Source organism: Gymnoscopelus braueri (assembly GCF_963280865.1).
Source record: "Gymnoscopelus braueri genome assembly, chromosome: 8".
In the NCBI taxonomy this organism is placed as follows: Eukaryota; Metazoa; Chordata; class Actinopteri; order Myctophiformes; family Myctophidae; genus Gymnoscopelus; species Gymnoscopelus braueri.
Genome location: NC_137609.1, coordinates 37,128,432 through 37,147,409, shown reverse-complemented (window position 1 = coordinate 37,147,409; position 18,978 = coordinate 37,128,432). Strand labels below are relative to the sequence as shown.

Genomic DNA, 18,978 nt, shown 5'->3' with positions numbered 1-18,978 from the left:
GCTTTTCAGTTATAAAGTGGTTTGTAGGTGTGTTACATACTAGGACTTCATTCTGGGTCTGGCAGAACCAAAATGAAGTCCTAGTATGTAACACACCTACAAACCACTTTATAACTGAAGTTCATGATGTCATGAATAGTTCGTGACGAAAGGGGACGTCACGAAAAGGCTACATGGTCATAGTCATTAGGACTCCTAATGGCCATGATCATGTACTTTTTTCTTCTTGTGGATATACAGAAGTCAACATTTACTGCATTTTTAATGGAGATATTTTCAATAAAGAAATACATGATTATGACAGACCTATTACTTTTTCCAATCTTATAACGTTCACCATATGTTAGGGACCTGTACATGAACCGTGATCCAAATAGGTCACTAACTTAACCTGGTTATGTCATCATTGTATCATGTCATCCATGCCTTGCCCAAATAGAGGTTTCATGTCGTTCTTGCCCAAGTATGGGGATGCCCAAATATGGAGTTCCCTGGTGATGTCATCATTGTACCATGTCATCACTATGGTGTCAGCTATGCCTAAATATGGAGTTCCCTGTGTCAGTCCTGCCCAGGTCTGGAGGTGTCCAAATGTGGGTACTGACACCGAAACTGAAAACCGAAACTGATAGACTGAATGTGCATGATATTTGCCTTTACCCACTGTTGGTAACAGCACTACGTTCAGCACTATGTTGCGTATCGGCTGCAACGTTGCCTGCTTGGTTTGCAGGAACCTAGTCTTGAACAAAATGGGAATCAGGTTCCGAGTGCCCCTGCTGAAGTTGCACCCATTGTCCCGTGCCATACACCACCGCTACTCAGCTAATGCCAACCCCCAGCAACCCACCCACCGCACAGCAGCAGCTCGTACCTTCACCTCCATGTCCCGACTGCCCATGCTGCCGCCAAAACCTCCGCCAGGATCAGGGGGCCGGGGCCACCAGCAGCAGCGCAACTTCTGGGCAGCTCGCTTAGCCACCAGGCTGCTAACGACCCGATACATTCTGCTGGGATCTGCCGTGGGTGGAGGCTACACAGCTAAAAAGACATACAATGAATGGAAGGAGTCCCTGCCTCAGTTTAGTGAATATAATTGGGTGATGCCTGCTTTCTGGAAACTGAGTGAACAGATTGATCTAGTCAATTGGTTCTCTATGTACAAAATAGAGAACTTTACCATCCTCAAAAGCCTCCTGTCAACCAAACCACCTCCCCTGAATGCTAGACCAGAGCCAGCCCATGCTTCAGCCACGCCAGAGAGCTGTGATAAGCAGTATGAGGAGTCTTCAGATAAAGAAAAGATTCTCAAAAACCTCATGTCAACTGAACCTCCAGGAGAACCTTCCCGGAAGGCTGCACCAGAGCCAGCCCCGACTGAGGCCACACCAGAGAGCGGTGATAAGCAGTATGAGGAGTCTTCAGACAAAGCTAAGATTGACCAACTTCAGGAAGATCTGCTCCAAACACATAAGAAGTACCAGCAAATGCTGGAGAGACTGGAGAAGGAGAACAAACAACTGAGAAAAATGGTTCTGCAGAAACAGGGAATCCAAGAGAGGAAAGTCCAGAAGCCCCTCATTGACTTGTACTCAGAAGTCCTTGACATCTTGCCAAACTATGGCTCAAACTACATGCAGGACCACCTACCTAGGGTGGTGGTGGTCGGCGACCAGAGTGCAGGGAAGACCAGTGTTCTGGAGATGATTGCTCAGGCCAGGATCTTACCTCGGGGCTCTGGAGAGATGATGACCCGCTCTCCTGTCAAGGTAACACTAAGCGAAGGCCCCCACCACGTGGCCATGTTCGAGGACAGAGGGCGTGAGTTTGACCTAACCAAGGAAGAGGATTTGGCCACCCTGAGGCATGAGATTGAGCTGAGGATGATGAAAAGTGTGAAGGATGGTCATACGGTCAGTGCTGAGACAATATCCTTGAGTGTCAAAGGTCCGGGAATACAGAGGATGGTGCTGGTCGACCTTCCCGGAGTCATCAGTACAGTGACTGCGGGCATGGCAGCAGATACCAAGGAAACCATCTACAGCATCAGCAAGGCCTACATACAGAACCCCAATGCCATCATCCTCTGCATACAGGATGGCAGTGTGGATGCAGAGCGCAGCATTGTGACAGACCTCGTCAGCCAGATGGACCCTCAAGGAAAGAGGACCATCTTTGTCCTGACCAAGGTGGATCTGGCTGAGAAGAACCTGGCCAACTCCAGCAGAATCCAGCAGATAGTTGAAGGCAAGCTGTTCCCTATGAAGGCACATAGCTACTTTGCAGTGGTTACAGGCAGAGGTAGAAGAGGTGAGAGCATAGACTCCATTAAAGACTATGAGGAGGACTTCTTCAAGGACTCACGACTATTGAGGGAGGGCTTGTTGAAGGCTCATCAGGTGACGACTAAGAATCTGAGTCTAGCTGTGTCTGACTGCTTCTGGAAGATGGTCGGAGAGTCCGTGGAGCAGCAGGCTGATGCCTTCATAGCATCCCGCTTCAACCTGGAGGCAGAATGGAAAAACAGCTATCCCCATCTGCGAGTGCTGGACAGGAATGAGCTCTTTGAAAAAGCTAAAAATGAAATCTTGGATGAGGTCAGTAGTTTGAGTGAAGTGACTCCAAAACACTGGGAGTCCATCTTGCAAAAGAAGCTGTGGGAGCGTGTGTCCACCCACGTGTTCGAGAACATCTATCTTCCTGCCGCACAATCCACAAACTCATGTACCTTTAACACCACTGTGGACATCAAACTCAAACAGTGGGCCGACAAGCAGCTGCCACACAAAGCCCTGGAGGTTGCCTGCGAGACGCTGCAGGAGGAGTTTGCATGTTTTGAGCATAAAGACCAGGATGACATTTTTGACAAGCTGAAAGAAACTGTGATGGATGAGAGCATTAAGAGACACAAGTGGAACGAGAGGACCATGGATAACCTGAGAGTGATCCAGCACAATGCCCTGGAGGACCGCTCCATCACAGACAAACCCCAGTGGGATGCAGCCATCCATTTTATGGAGACATCCTTACAGTTACGCCTTAAAGACACTGAGTCAGTGATCAGTGACATGGTGGGCCCAGACTGGATGCAGAGGTGGTTGGGTTGGAAATACCGAACATTTGAACAGAGCATTCGCAATGAAACCAAAAACGAGCTGGAGCGACTGCTGAATATCAATGAGGACCACACAGCCTACCTGGCCAACGATGAGGTCACCACCATCCAAAAGAACCTGGAGGGACGTGGGGTAGATGTCAACCCTGTCCTGATCAAGGACACATGGCATCATCTATACCGTCGACACTTCCTTCAGAACGCTCTACTCAACTGTGACCTCTGTAAGAGAGGCTTCTACCAAAAGGACGTTGTCGACTCAGACTTGAAGTGTAACAGTGTAGTGTTGTTCTGGAGGATTCAAAGGATGCTGGGAATCACTGCTAACACACTCCGACAGCAGCTCACCAACATAGAAGTACGTAGTCTAGAGAGGAATGTGAAGGAGGTGTTGGAGGACTTTGGAGAAAACATTGAGAAGAAGGCGCAGCTTATTACCGGCCGCAGGGTTGAGCTGGCCGAGGACCTCAAGAAAGTGCATGAAATTCAGGAGAAACTTACAGCATTCATAGAAGCTCTTCACAAAGAGAAATATGAGAACCAGACCCATTGACAGCTAACCTGTGGATTGCTGCAAAGGAATGCACTGAACAGAAGAAGACTAATTCTTCCAGAGAGGTGAGGTATCTTGTTCCATGGCTGAGCAAGACATGTGAAACCCAGTGACTAAGAGGTGAAGTGTCTCTGGTTACAGCTGACCCAGCGTGACACAGACACCATGCCTCCCCAGCTCTCCCAGTCACAGACCCAGACCCATGCCTTGGTTAGTGCAGGTAAACCCACTCTGTATCAGCCCCCTGATTTCCTCTGGAGCACAAAATAATGTTAGTGCAGGAGGACAAAAAACTCATTAGACTTAACCCCACCCCACCCTCAAGCCCTACCGTGTTTGTGTGCTCTCTTGGTTTCAATAAACAAGGTTATTGCATGTGTTACTTTCCCCATCTCCTCTTTTCGATGGAGTGTGCGTACAGTACGTGTGTGTGTGTGTGTGTGTGTGTGTGTGTGTGTGTGTGTGTGTGTGTGTGTGTGTGTGTGTGTGTGTGTGTGTGTGTGTGTGTGTGTGTGTGTGTGTGTACACACACATACAGCAGGCACCTAAAGGCACTTGAGGCATACCATCAGAGATGCCTCCAAAAAATCTTCAGGATTAGCTGGGAGGATCAGCGCACTAACACCAGCGTCCTGGAGGAGGCTGACATTCCCACCATCACTGCCACCATTGCCCAAAACCAGCTCAGATGGACTGGCCATGTTATCTGCATGCCTAACTCTCGCCTCCCAAAACAAGTCCTTTATTCCCAGCTTGTTAAAGGGAAACGGGCCCCTGGAGGCCAAAAGAAGAGGTACAAAGATTACTTAAAAACAAACCTAAAAAAGTGTCACAGAGACCTAAAAGCTTGCGAAGACATGGCAACAGACAGGGCGACCTGGAGAAACCTTGTCCATGAGGGTGCTGCACTATATAATGATGACCTCCACCATGCTGCACAAGACAAGCACTCAGGAAGGAGAGAGCAGCCACCAAAGGGATCCAACCCAAACCCACCACCACTACATTCCCCTGTCCACACTGCACAATAATAATCGGGTTCAGAATCAGCCTCTATACCCACCTGAAGACCCACAAGGACCAAGAGGGAGGACAGTCATACTCGACTACGAGTGACCGGCAATGATGATGGTGTGTGTGTGTGTGTGTGTGTGTGTGTGTGTGTGTGTGTGTGTGTGTGTGTGTGTGTGTGTGTGTGTGTGTGTGTGTGTGTGTGTGTGTGTGTGTGTGTGTGTGTGTGTGTGTGTGTGTGTGTGTGTGTGTGTGTGTGTGTGTGTGTGTGTGTGTGTGTGTGTGTGTGGGTGGGTGGGTGGGTGGGGGTGGGTGGGTGGGTGTGGGTTGGTGGTACCCAGCACCGGCCAGGTTACTGTGGATAAAAATAAAAAAAATCCTTGCCGCTCTCCCTTTTCCCTCTCCCCCTTGCTCGCGCTGATTGAGACCCCCCATCACCCCCGCCCGTATTTGGTCATAACCAATTTGCACTTACTGCAGGGATCTCAATGGGCATGTGACGTCAGACACAACAGAAACCGTCCTTTATATAATATAGGTACTGCATGATATTCACGACCATCTGTAGAACAGCCACCCTAGTCTCATTTCTAACTGCTATCAGTCAGTACTGTTTTGTTGTAGTTAACAAAGCTAGAGCAGTTCAGTGCATCGAGCCAAGTACCACTTCATTCATCTGGGTTTCATCTTGCATCCTCCGCTTACCATCTGCCATTGTCCACCACCTCCTTCGGGGACTTCTAATAGGCAGATGTCGGGCTCACCTTCCCCAACCCCACCAGTCGAGGCTGTTGGGGCAGAGGGGTGTCTTCCTCCCGGATACAAGCCATTCAAGCCAGAGGACCACGGCCTAGAGAGTGGATTCCAGCTCACAGCCTTCTCAGGTCTGAAAGGATGAGGCTGTAAGGTCCCCCAGGAGGCTCTGCTCAAACTCCTGGAGGGACTGGTGCCCGGCCCGTCCACAGTTGAAGGAGGGAAGGCCGGAGACCAAGCCTCAGAGTTTGGTCAACAGCTGCCCGGGCCTCGACTAGGTATAGGAATGGACTCCTGTGTGATACCCTTAAGGCATGGCGGGCTCTCACTGGTCCAAACAACAGACTTCTTCTACCCTCTAGTGGAGGATCCCTACATGATGGGTAGGATTGCGTGTGCCAACGTCCTCAGTGATCTCTATGCCATGGGCATCACAGAATGTGACAACATGCTGATGCTGCTCAGCGTCAGCCAGAAGATGAATGAGAAGGAGCGTGAGCGTGTGATGCCGTTGATGATGCGAGGATTCCGTGACGCTGCAGAGGAGGGTGGGACTTCAGTGACGGGCGGCCAGACAGTGGTCAACCCCTGGATCATCATTGGAGGCGTGGCCACAGTCGTCTGCCAGCCCAACGAGTTCATTATGCCAAACGGTGCAGTACCAGGTGATGTCTTGGTTCTGACCAAAGCTCTGGGGACACAGGTGGCTGTCAATGCTCACCAGTGGCTCGACCAGCCCGACAGGTGGAACAAGATAAAGTTGGTAGTCACCAAAGACGAAGTGAAAGAGGCCTACCAGGAAGCCATGTTCTCCATGGCAACACTAAATCGCACAGCGGCGGGCCTTATGCACAGGTTCCAGGCCCATGCAGCGACTGATGTGACAGGCTTCGGGTTGTTGGGCCATGCCAACAACTTGGCAGCGCAGCAGCAGAATGAGGTGACCTTTGTTATCCACAGCCTACCCATCATTGCCAAGATGGCAGCTATCAACAAAGCCTGCGGAAACCTGTTCAACCTGGTTCAGGGCTCATCGGCTGAGACATCTGGTGGTCTTCTGGTGTGTCTGCCCAGAGAGCAGGCAGCCGAGTTCTGTTCTGAGATGACAAACCAGGGCTCGGGGTTCGGAGGTCAGGGCTCAGTGGGCAGAGCATGGATCATCGGGACCGTAGAGAAAGGCGACCGGCATGCTCGCATCATCGACAAGCCCTGCATCATCGAGGTCCCGTCCCGGGGAAGCCATGCAGCTAGTCAGGACGACAGCTTCACTAGCCCCGCCCCCAGCCCCAATGTGTCTTAGGTACTGCCACCGCATTCGCAAATTGTGAATGGACCTTTCTCTTGCTGTCCATCTCACCCCCGTGTTCACCACAATGGTTGAGAGCAAATACACCAAAACCACAATGATCTAGTGGGACAGCATATTATTTGACCCTCAATCATCTGTGCACACCTCTCGCTGTTAGAATGGTGCATGGTCTCAACTGTTCTGACAGTTGTACTGATTTTAATATCTACCCTCTATACAGAACTTTATTATTCTCTCACAGTCGTGAGTGCCAATTCGGAGCGCATGCTCGTTTGGAATGGATGGTGAGATTGCTGGCTCGCAGTATGGCTGCTTGCAGTGTTCTCAAGAACCACTCATCTGATCAACACACTTCTACACTCCCTTGGCTCCTCAGCAATACACCTGCCAAGTACATACAGAGATATCTTGAATTAATAGATAGATCATTTATTCTTTGAAAAAACATTTGCAAAGAAACTAAAAGTACATCACCAAATTTAGTAAATGGAAATTGTATGACTGCACTGTGTGTTTGAATTATTGCTGTGGGAGAAGGGGATCATTTTTTAAGTAGTCGATGATATTGTGATATTGGCGAAAATAAATTATTAATATGAAAAATAGCACCTGGTTCCACCCAATAGCCTCAGAGATAGAGTTGAGCAGCTTTCTCTGAGGCAACAGGTGGTCTTTCAGCTCTCTGGCTGTCCAGGGCCGATCCCTGCCCTCCACCTGATTATGATGCTTTGCCTTTTAAACCCCAGCCAATGGGGGTAGGTGAAACTGATGTTTGCTTGTGGATGCAGGGGTCTTGTGCGCTGACGGTCAGAAGCTGTATGTGTTGTAGTCCTGCTTTTTCCAATCAATAAACCCTTTATCAACTGGCAAAAAAAATCTAATTCAATTCAACAGTGACAGTGGCTCAGGAGTTCGATCCCTGGCTCCACCTGGGTTAATGTTGAAGTATTCCAGAAATATGGTCGTCAGGCAAAAAGCTGGTTTGCAGGCATTTTAATACCAGGGTCCATTCTGTGTCAATGAAGTGAAAAGTCAATGACATTATGTACAATGTAATTTTTGTGCTGGACCACATCTGTTGTGAGGGAAAAGTGTTGACTGCTGAGATGGCCTTTTGCAGCTCACTCCGGTGATGGCATAGGCCTGCAGGATGACTGTTGTTGAAAATATCTCCTCCCTGGTACTGACCGTCGAGTGTTTCTAAATAACTGGTTTTCAACTACTGTATGCAACTACTGTATGCTGGGAATGTGGCTGTTTATTATGCCAATGAATAGCTATACACTTGCCATTTCACCTCGAGATAAAAAAAGAGAACCCGTAACCCAACCTATAGGTACTAATGTTTGCTTGAATATAGCATGTTGGTAATAAACTTTTTTTCCACCCACAGAGCAATGAGGTGGGCAGCAGCACATGGCAGACCTCATATCAGAAGCCAGACTTTTCTTGAGAGATCTGGTGTGAGGATAAACAGCATCGTCACTGATCATGCACCCTCAAATCCAGAAATAGGCTACCTCAGAGAGCAGCATGTTCACACTGGCAGCCAAATCAGATTTTTGGCCAAAACATATTTCTTGTTTTTTAATGCTTGTGTTGTGTTCTACTGTTTAACTTTAGAATTTGTTTTCTGTCTCCATCAATTGCATGTTGTACCGACATCACTGTGATCTTGGGAATAAATAAAGGTTGAATGAATGTGTGACACACTTGTTGCTAGACTTGCCTGTTCTTACCTATACATCTTACAGCTGTCTCAAAGAAACTGAGTGGTCTGTCAATGGAGCAAAATCGAGACGAGGTGAAAGAGTGGCAACAAATCTATATCAATCATATGAACTGGTCTGCCACCACCTCTTCTTCCGGGCAGGGGAATGTTGCAAAGAGGACATCTTAGTCAGGATATCCATAGTCCATCATGCTGTTTCCAGAATGCCAACATGCTGCATAGACTGGGAGTCTTCCCAGTGCAGGTGTCGGAAAATGCACTCACTGTCCCTCGGTTCAAACCCAGTCAGTTGCGTTATGAGTTTGTACCTTATTAACTCTGCAGTCCTTTTTAATTCATATTATTATTCATGGTGTTTCTGTCACCTTCTGATTATGAATTCTACCTTATGTGCCAGTAGGTACAGTATCACCAGTTTACTGTAGCACTACATGCATTGGAAGCAAACACTACCTTTAAATGTTTATTATTTTTTTGTAGAGTAATTTGCTTCACACTATGTTGTGGTTAGCGTCAGACAGACAGACAGACAGACAGACAGACAGATCTTTGTCATTGTGCTCAGAAAACAATGAAAAAACATACATCTTTATTCTCAAAAACGGGTTAGCAGCTCTTAAGCAGTGTGTGACATAAAAGTTCAAATAAAAACAGAAAAGCGATGAGAATAAAAGGAAAATAAATGCAACGGCAAGTATTAAAACAAGACAAAGTGACCTAACCCAGTACTGTAGGATAGATAGGTAATGTAGCAGGGGTCTATGTGCAAAGATGCAATGTGCAATGTTAGGTGGGTCAATGCTGCCACCTAGAGGTAATTCTTGGTCTTTTCAGTCTTTGGCAGTGGGGTAAACAGAGGTTACAGCTCTTGTTAAGCTTTTTTTTCCTCCCCAGCCTTTTGTTCTGATTTTGTAAAATATTCATCATGTTTCACCATTTCTTTCAGGAGAAAAAGCTAAATAGCAAACTAGCAAACTGGGGAAAATATCCAGTTGAAGTACATTCAGAAGCCCCCATCATCAGCCCCTTCAATTACTAAGAAATCAAATTGATTGAGGCACAGTGGCTCCTGACCACGGTAGGTCATGCAGGTGTGTGATTGCAGAAATTCATGCATGTCCTTTGTACCTGCAGTAGAGAATACAAGCATACATTTGGTGTTGGGTTTAGTAACCACTAACCAGGCACAAAACAACATCACTAGCATCACTATTCTGCAATAATAACTAGAATACTGTGGTATACCCTTGGTATTGCCCTACAGCATACGTGTTCAACTGCTGTAGGCATTATGCCACAATGGCCACAAGCACACCTGTTGGTAATTGATGAGAACATACTGTAAACAAGAACACCTGCATTATAAACTGTCTCTGTCTGGTAGAACTAGGGCTTTAGGTCATCAAACGCATGTAACATTAGTCTATTTGAGCAATGTGCAACAGATCTGTGGCCATAATCCCTGCTGCTTTTCAGTAGGAGGCAAATAACAGACATTTACTGTAGACATATTAATAGCTCAGACAAATCTGCATTGCTATGCTAGCTTGCTTTCTGTAGGTTTGGCTTAGACCGTTATATGAATACCTAAGAACACCTATGACAACACAAATTGCAGCTCAGGTATGACAAATGCAAGCAAAACCTTAAACGCAACTTTCCATTTAATTACATCAAACTGCAGTCTGAGTTTGGTGAACTACCTGTACTGTTGGCTCCTCTTCCTCAGACTCTGGATCTTTCTCAAATGTTGCCCCTTGCCATTTTTCATGGACAGAAGTGATGTTTACCAGTGTTACACTGCCAAGAAACACACCTCTATACGATAGTTGACCTGTACACATTCAACCTGCAGCAGGCAATATGTGTGCATTTCAGGGCTACTAATGCAGAGTCAAATAAGACACCAAATAAACACAAATGTCCACAACAGACACTTTAAAAGGCCAACGTTTTTTGTAGGTCATTCTAGTCTCTGCGGCTGCAGCAGTTTGAAACAACAAACCTAGTTCTGAGTTTGTTTTTGGGACCTTACTGAATAAATGAATATTCAATGACTGACTTAATATTGTTATTATTATTATATCTACATAACTCCATTGAGCCACTTAAGACACATCTTCAGTGAGCCATTTAGACTCCACCAACTTTTCATGAGTTGAAAATATGTATTAGTTCTTTGATCTTTCACTGCACCAGTTCAGATACAAACTACAGTGAAGACAGTGAAAGCAATCGCGGAAACCCATTAACAAAAACATAACTTCATTTAGGCTACTTCGATGAACTTGTGAACCTCTTGTCCAGTGAGGTCATCACTGAGCCTGCTCGCTTCATGAAGGAACAGGCAGCGTTAGTCCTAGAGCCCCTGTGCACCCAATACAAACAACTGGAGAAGGCAAATGCCATTGCAAACTATGTGTGTCCCAGTTCAGTTGTTAACGGGGGGAGGGGGCGTCTGAAAAAGTCTTATTCACCCACTTGGCCATATCACCCACTTGGCCAGGATACTCATGGTGGATTCTGAGCACCAGACAGAACGATATGATACGACCCTATTCCGTCTTCATAAGTAGCATCAGCACCAGATTAAAAAACAGCCTGTAGGCCAGGCAGCAAGCTCACCTGTAATAAACAAACTATAAATGTGTAAGAAAATCACACATGTATTGTTTTGAGGGTGTAATCTAGCTCCTCTCCCGACTCCCTCGTTCTCTTTTTTGTCTTATAGTCAGACACGACACCCCATCGGCTGCTGGAGGATGGGCCATTACTCACCTACCCTGCCTGCTATGCTGCGTGTGTCCATGTCCCATGCTATGCTGCAAGTAGTTCATTCATTTTCTAGGCATCTAGCCGAAAGCAAGGCTTTCGTGTGTAAATGTTTAGCACATTTGTAACCTCTAATTCCCTCCGTCTGCTTTTGACTTGCGGTCATTTATCCTACATCTGGCTGAAGAAGGGAGGGTGAAGTCAAGTGTTATTATGAAACCGGCCTGTCTTCTCAAAGACCTAATAACTTTAACCACAAGGATTTGAACCAGTTGAATGCCTTTTCACTTAATGTAGAATGTCAGACAATGAATTAACCGATACTTATGCTGCTCTCTCTCTCTCTCTCTCTCTCTCTCTCTCTCTCTCTCTCTCTCTCTCTCTCTAATAGCTGGGGCCGGGGTCACAATGTGCCCTATACTGTATGTAGGCCATTTTCTAGGGCATAAGGGTTGACAGTGACACACAGACAGAATTTCAAGAAGTGGATCAAGAGTCCTGACTCCTGCACCTTGGAGGCTCTGGATGTTTCACGCACCTGTGCATGACCTTGAGAACATATGTTATCATTGCAGGGACATGTACTGAGAAAACATGCCTAATAAATTGAGGAGACTGATAAAAGGGTTCATTAGACTGATTACACAGTTATTTGTCGTTTTTGTATGAATAATTAAGAAAGAAAGTGTAAAAACTTCACAAGAAACATTTCAGTCAAAGAAATGTATTCTGTCTCTGCCTACTACTTGAGTAAGGGTTAGCAGAAAATAGACTGTATGAGACTTGAGTGCAATAAGAACCTTTAATATCAATTTAAAACCAATACTACGCACCAGTGTAACCATCTGACAGCATATGATTAATGCCATTGTTGGTAACATCTGGCACTCCACAGGAACACCTGCAAGTACAATATATGGTTCAATTTGTCAGTGAGTAGTGATTTCATAAATGGACCCTAACATAGCCATTAGACAATTTCCGAATTGTAGGCAAAAAGAAAAGTGAGCATAGCATGCACATCCAAAAGATAAAATCCCAGGTGTTGGACAGAGGAACAAATAGAAAAGTAGAGTTTGCACACTGGATTGTGCTCCCACAGTGAATTTGTTCAGTTACCACCAAGGTGTCTCACGAGCCAGACTGTTGCCTCCCACAATTTTAAAATGCTTCCGTCATACAGTCTGGAGCACCAACGAAAATGACGAACAGATGACAGCCTCCTGTCTCGGATTTTGAGAGGTGTAGTTCCAGACTCTATATAGCAGTGTCCAAGGTGCGGCCCGCGGGCCATTTGCGGCCCGAGGACAATTTTTATACGGCCCTTGGCTTCATTCCTAAATTGTATTATGAACGGCCCTGCACCTTCAATAAAATAAAAAGATTTATAAAAGTGAAAGTTGCATTTTCCTTCTTCGCCTCAGGACGGCAGCACCTTCTCTAGCTCTTGCTTAACCCTAAAACCGAAATAAAGTAACAATAAAACGCCCCAAAAGGCCCCAAATCCGCCTGAAAATCACACATCTTCGCCCAAAATCCGCCTATAACCGACAATTATCGCGTGCGCGCTATGCGCGCAAGCTGGCCCTTGGGTGTTTCATATTTTTTTAATTTGGCCCCCTTTGAAAAAAGTTTGGACACCACTGCTATATAGCATTCGGAGACTGTGGAATAGTTGTCTGTCTACGCGACTAACGAGACCACCACCAAGGTGACATTTTGAATATCTTCACTTCCTCAGAAGCCTTCCAAACCTGAGGAAGAGCGAAGACGCTCTAAACATCACCTTGCGATAACGGCATGAATTCACTATGGGAGCATGATCCAGTGTGCAGACTACTTACCTAATTTCCAAATTGTAACTTCATGTGGCCTTGCATCTCCATTTGATATAATTTTGTCCAAAGGAAAGACCCCAACTGAGATGTTTGTAGGGGTATGATTCAGTCCTGAATGCCATAATGAATATAGATGAGTAATTAAGTCTATGGTCTGGATAGTCAGTCTAATATTTGATTGTTGGTTAAACTTACAGGGCCCCTACTTTCAGGACACTGCTCCAAGGATCCTGATGACGTACTGTTATACAAAGTCTGCATGGAAATTATTTCTAAGGGTAGATGCACTATCACATCTTTCAAAGCTGTTTGTTTAACATGGAGGCACATACCGATGGGAGCGATCAGGAACGCACCTCCATGTTAAAATTCAGCACAGGCTGGCTAAAAAAGAAGGAAAAATAAATGTAGGGTACAGTCACACTACTTCGATGAACTCGGTGAACCTGCTCGCTTCATGGAGGAACTGATGGCAGTGTCAGTCCTAGAGCCCCTGTGCACAAATACAAACAACTGGAGAAGGCAAATGCCATTGCTAACTACATGTATGTGTGTCCCAGTTCAGTTGTTAACGGGGGGAGGGGGGTCTGATAAAGACATATTCATTATTCACCCACTTCGTTAGGATTTTCATGGTGGATTCTGAGCACCAGACAGAACGATATGACAACCCTATTCCGTCTTCCTAAGTAGCATCAGCAACAGCTTAAAAAACTGCCTGTAGGCCACGCAGCAAGCAAACTAAAATGTGTTAGAAAACTAGACATGTATTGTTTTCAGGGTGTAATCTAGCTCTTCTCCCTACTTCTCTTCTTTGTCTTACAGTCAGATACGGTGTGACCTAACTTTGATTCTGAGTATGTAGAATCAAAGTAGTTTTCAATGAGAGCGTTGTATTGTCATTGCTCTGTTCCTATTGAAAACCATGGCAAAAAGACGGCCACATAGGCAGAAACAAAGTTAGTTGTGACCGTACCCTTAAAATGTTGATTCAACCCATCGTCAAATTATATATTTTTTTATGTTCAGACAAAATTAATAATTGGGCATTTTCGCCAGTCCCACCCTCAGCCGGACCTCATCTCGGAGATACAACCGAGGGCGAGGTCACATACGGGGCTAATGATGTCACTGTTTGCTGTTTTTTCAAGGAGGCATTGATGACCGGAATTCATAGTCTACATAATTATTACCCCTCTTCTATACTTTTATGTAGCCTACATCTGTGATTGTGGCTTTTAGAATTATTATTATTATTAGTAGCAGTAGTAGTAGTAGTTGTTGTAGAAGTAGTGAGGTATTTATGTGTCATGTACTGTAGTTTGCTCTATATTGGAATTGCATTCATTGTTTTTCTTGTATGTATTGGTCCATCAAGCATCATTGCAGTCTTGTCTAATTCCAGCCAATTGTCATTTCGTCATGAATGGTAACTGATGATATAAAAAATGTACACTTCAACCTTATTGTTTTGGGATCTTGTGATCAGTTCACCTGACTCAAGTTGTTGTCGCTGTCAATTGGTGGTCGTATGAGAGAATCCAGAATAAGATCCTTATACCGGTAGGATTGAAACATTGATAGACCCTTTCTTCTCAAAACAATTTGAAAACCAACAGGCGGTGGCCTTTTTAATGGAGGCAGTAGGCCTATAGGACACAAATACAGAATGTCCCTGCGTAGTGTAGCGAAACTTGCATCAGTGTTGATTTTGACAGCAAATTTTGATTTAGTTTAGTCATAGTCTTTTGAATAAAATTTCATTTAGTTTTAGTCATATTTTAGTCATCTGAAGAGTCAACTAAATATCATAAGATTTTAGTCGACTAAATCTACAGTTGATTTTGACGACCAAAATGTATTTTGGTAGGCCTTTATGGTTGATTTTACAGTTGCATGCTGAAAATAGCCGATCTACAAGCTCACAATACGTTGCAGCACGACGCATTTTGAGCTTGTAGATCTGCTAGTTTCAGAGCGCAACACTGAAACTAACCAAACATAAAATTACTTGTCTTTTAGTTCTACTGGATCTCTTCTCCACAAGTCCCTCCCTAACATTTTAGTCGATGAATTGAGTACAAAGGACCCCAATGGAAACAAGCCAGAGCGCTTTCTTTTAGCGATTTCTTTAAAATCCTCTTAACAGACCTTGTATTGAACTCTACTTCCCTGTGCTTGTCTTTGCAAACTGTTAATATAGAATTCTATCAATCAATCAATCAGTCTAGCTTTTATTTTCATCATAGTTTTATTCGACAAAATTAACACTACTGGTCTGCATGAAAGCCCATAATGGTTGTGTCAGGCAGAGCTGACCGAACGTGTTCAGGGAGTTGTTGTAGTAACCATTTTCTGAAGATAAAACAGGGTTCATGGTTGGCCAAAAGTGTCAGCATGTGGTCCATCAATGCTTCTGGTTTAGCCTCACTGAGTCCAGGCAGAGAGTGTTTGTCATGCATGCTTGGACTCATTGAACAAAAACATCTCCCAGAGATAAGCCAAGTGAGATCTCTCACTTTGCTCAGTGTCTGGCTGGCTGCCTACTTAATGTGTTGATTAAATATGTTTTCTGTGGGGCTACACTTTGGTTTGTCAAATCTCAATGAAACATGTGAATGGGGATGAAAACCACTTAAACCCTATATACTCTGATGGGGTCCCCCAGGACTCTATACTAGGTCTGCTTCTTTTTTTCTCTTCGATAGTACCAGATCTACAAGCTTACAAGGCGTTGCGATGCGTCGTGAGCTTGTAGATCCGTTACATCTGCTGAATGGTCACGCATGAATAGGGACGCTATGGTTCATGTGGTTGAAGCAAAACGGTTCATTCTAATCAGATGCAAGGAAACTATCAATGGGGATGGAGGCTGCAGGGCAGGGCCTGTGGTCGGTCCCACATAGAGAAGGAAATGGCACGCTATTGGGTTGTGATCGTGCCTTGTATTGGGACCTGGCTGATGTTGTGGATGCTGTGCAAATAATTTAGTTTCTAGCAGTTTGCTTTGAGGCTGTGCTATTGGTGAGTGGACATCTGAATAGCAGATAACAAGGATCAAATAGATGCTGACAAGAATCCAGATCCTGGTAAATATTGAATACAGCTAACATGTCTTTGGAAGAATTCTGCCATTTCCATAATTTGAGAATGTCAGGCCGTGGGGAAAGTCTAATACTGGATTGTACCTGTTCAAATACCAACACTAGAAGTTGTGAGGTTAATTTCTTCTCGCTTTCTCACACATGCATGTACGCAAGCGCGCATATTTGCACGGACAGACAATATTTGTACTAAAATGATGCCTCATCAATAGACCATGTCAGTGCATTGCATTCCTATTTTCTTAAATTATCTTTTGGGGGCTTTTTCTGCCTTTATTGATAGGATAGAGGGCTGACAGGAAATGGGGAGAGACACACAGCAAAGGCCATCGGGATCAGGAGTCGAACCTGTGACACACTGTCAAGCTGGATTAACAGTGTAGTATGCGCCTGGACCGCTAGGCCAGTGGGCGCCCCAGTGGCATTGCATTCCTAGCGAACAGCTTGGGTGGGTCTAGGGGTGGGACGATATGAAAATTTCATATCACGATAGTTGTGGCCAAAAATATCACGATATACGATATTATCACAATATTAGCGCGTCGCTTATAAAATGCTAGAAAAACAGTGAAATCACTTGACATGTCATTTCTGTTAAAGAACATTTATTGTCTTGTCACTCAGGGCAATGTGTAAACATCCAATACTGGAGGTAGAGAAAGACAATGTAAGTAATCTGAATTTATCAAGAATCATTCACAATAAGTTATTTATTTTATCATTCAGAAGTAATCAAAGATGATATCTCTACATACAGTGGTGTACAAGTACATTAAGTACTAAGTACATTTACTCAAGTACTGTATCTTATTTAAAAATGTTATTGTATTTAAGTTTTTTTCATTTTCCAAAAAAATATAAAAAATAAATGAAAAAAGTTATCGAAAAAACGCGCCCCCCTCGCGTATTAGGAGGGCAGGGTGAGTCACCAGAACCAAGGACGGATGTTTTTGATGAATCTAGCATGTTAAAAATTGAGTTTGAAGTTATAATGGGTTTGTATAGGAAGGGGGCGTGTCTGATAAAATGAATATCAAATATCTAAATACTGAATTAAGTAATTTAAAAACGGTCTGGGGGGCTCACAAAAGCCTGAGTAGACGATAAAATGACCAAAAGTTGTTTTGAAAGTGAAATATCCCTTTAAGTACACTTTTGAGGATTTTTTACTTTACTGGAGTATTTCCCATTTCCAATAAATTTCTCTTACTTCTACTCCAATACATCTCAGAGGCAAATATTGTACTTTTCCTCCACTACAATGATTTGACAACTTTAGTTTCTACTTACTTTGCTGATTTAGATCACAAAACCTACATGAACCACTGCAGCCCTATGCATTTTGGCCATTTGAAGATAGCCGATCTACAAGCTCACAATGTGAGCTTGTAGATCGGCTATTTTCAAACATTTTTTTTTATAGATTTGATGCCAATACTTTTGCACTTTTATTCAAGTAAATTTTGATTACCAGACTTTTACTAGTATTTCTACATTGCAGTAATGATACTTTTATTTAAGTAAAACATGCGAGTACTTTCTCCACCAGTCACCACTGGCTATATAAATATCAATCTGACAATGTAAAGTTAAAACGGAACGGGACGTGCAGCAATTGCTGCTATAAAATAATGACTTTATATTTGGTTGCGCGCCGTGTGACGCATCAAAATCGTCAGCTCAGCTCACGAACGCGTCAGATCATGAGTTTGTAGGTCGGCAAATTTTTGCTGCACAACACGGTCGTTCAACTCAGCATATTCACAAACAGCTTATTTTTCGCGTTAACTTGAATTCCACGCTGTAATATGGATGAGGCTTGACAACAACTAGCCTGGGCTCCTAACCTCGAATCACCAGGCTTTCCAGCACGGGGGAATCCGTTCGGTGGATGTGAAGTTGTGAGAAGAAAAAAAGTCAGCCGAATGGAGCGAATCAGTCTGGGTTACAGGCTAGACATTAGACAACAACTTGATATAAACGTGACTTAGTTTACTAAAGATCAGCAGCTCAACATATTGGCAATAAAGCTGGGTACAACGCGCGTTCTCGACGGCACTGCCGTATAGTCTCTATCTCAGCTACGGACACCTTCGTACTAGTGCGTAGCACAACAAGCTAGTAGACTACAAGGGACAGCGAGGCGAGTGCACTGACTCGCTGCGACGCTGCCTATTACATTACACCCGCCTTCTTTGGAACTGTATCCGGTGCAGTCAACACACATATATATATGCATGCTCACAGCTGTTTCCGTTTCTTTTGATTCTCTCTAGGCCGGATATGCAACCTGGCAAAGCAAATGGACACCAACATCTTTTTTGGCCCCTTTTTTTTTTTCTTTTTTTTCGCGATAATTACAGTACCTGCGATACAGTTATCGTGGACGTTTTTTATCGCGATATACGATAATATCGTATATCGTCCCATCCCTAGGTGGGTCTAAGCTTTTTTCCTGTCAACTACTGATATTCACAAACACTGAAACAGAAAATGGGCTGTACACTTGGACCCATTTAGAATGTTTATGTTGTCATGTGTGACAAGCTCTATACAAGATTTATTATTTAATCCTATTGGATCATTGGAAAATTATGTTTTTATATAAATGTTTCTCACAGTGACAAAATGTTCGTTTCAAATAAAAAGTGTGACTGAAGGTGAATATGAACGCCAAAGTCAAGTCACTGTGTAATGAACTCCCTTACAATTTTAACTTAAAACACAAACCCACTGTATATACTTAGTTGACCGGGGTCCTCTTCGGGGGTCTATACTAATGCCCTCCTTT

The 18,978-nt window shown here is 44.3% G+C and overlaps 1 protein-coding gene and 1 pseudogene across 2 annotated transcripts; both read left to right on the top strand.

Moving 5' to 3' along the window:
* Window positions 1-752: 752 nt before the first annotated feature.
* Window positions 753-3,668, top strand: LOC308090828 (dynamin-like GTPase OPA1, mitochondrial; the record flags this gene model as incomplete). The annotated part of the gene is made up of 1 exon (XM_080436101.1): window positions 753-3,668. The coding sequence occupies one exon, from the start codon at window positions 753-755 to the stop codon at window positions 3,666-3,668; it is 2,916 nt and encodes a 971-aa protein (XP_080292227.1).
* A 1,762-nt stretch (window positions 3,669-5,430) lies between these two features.
* On the top strand, window positions 5,431-6,732 carry LOC308089807 (selenide, water dikinase 3-like; annotated as a pseudogene). The gene has a single exon. The product of its transcript is annotated as a selenide, water dikinase 3-like (transcript).
* Window positions 6,733-18,978: the final 12,246 nt, after the last annotated feature.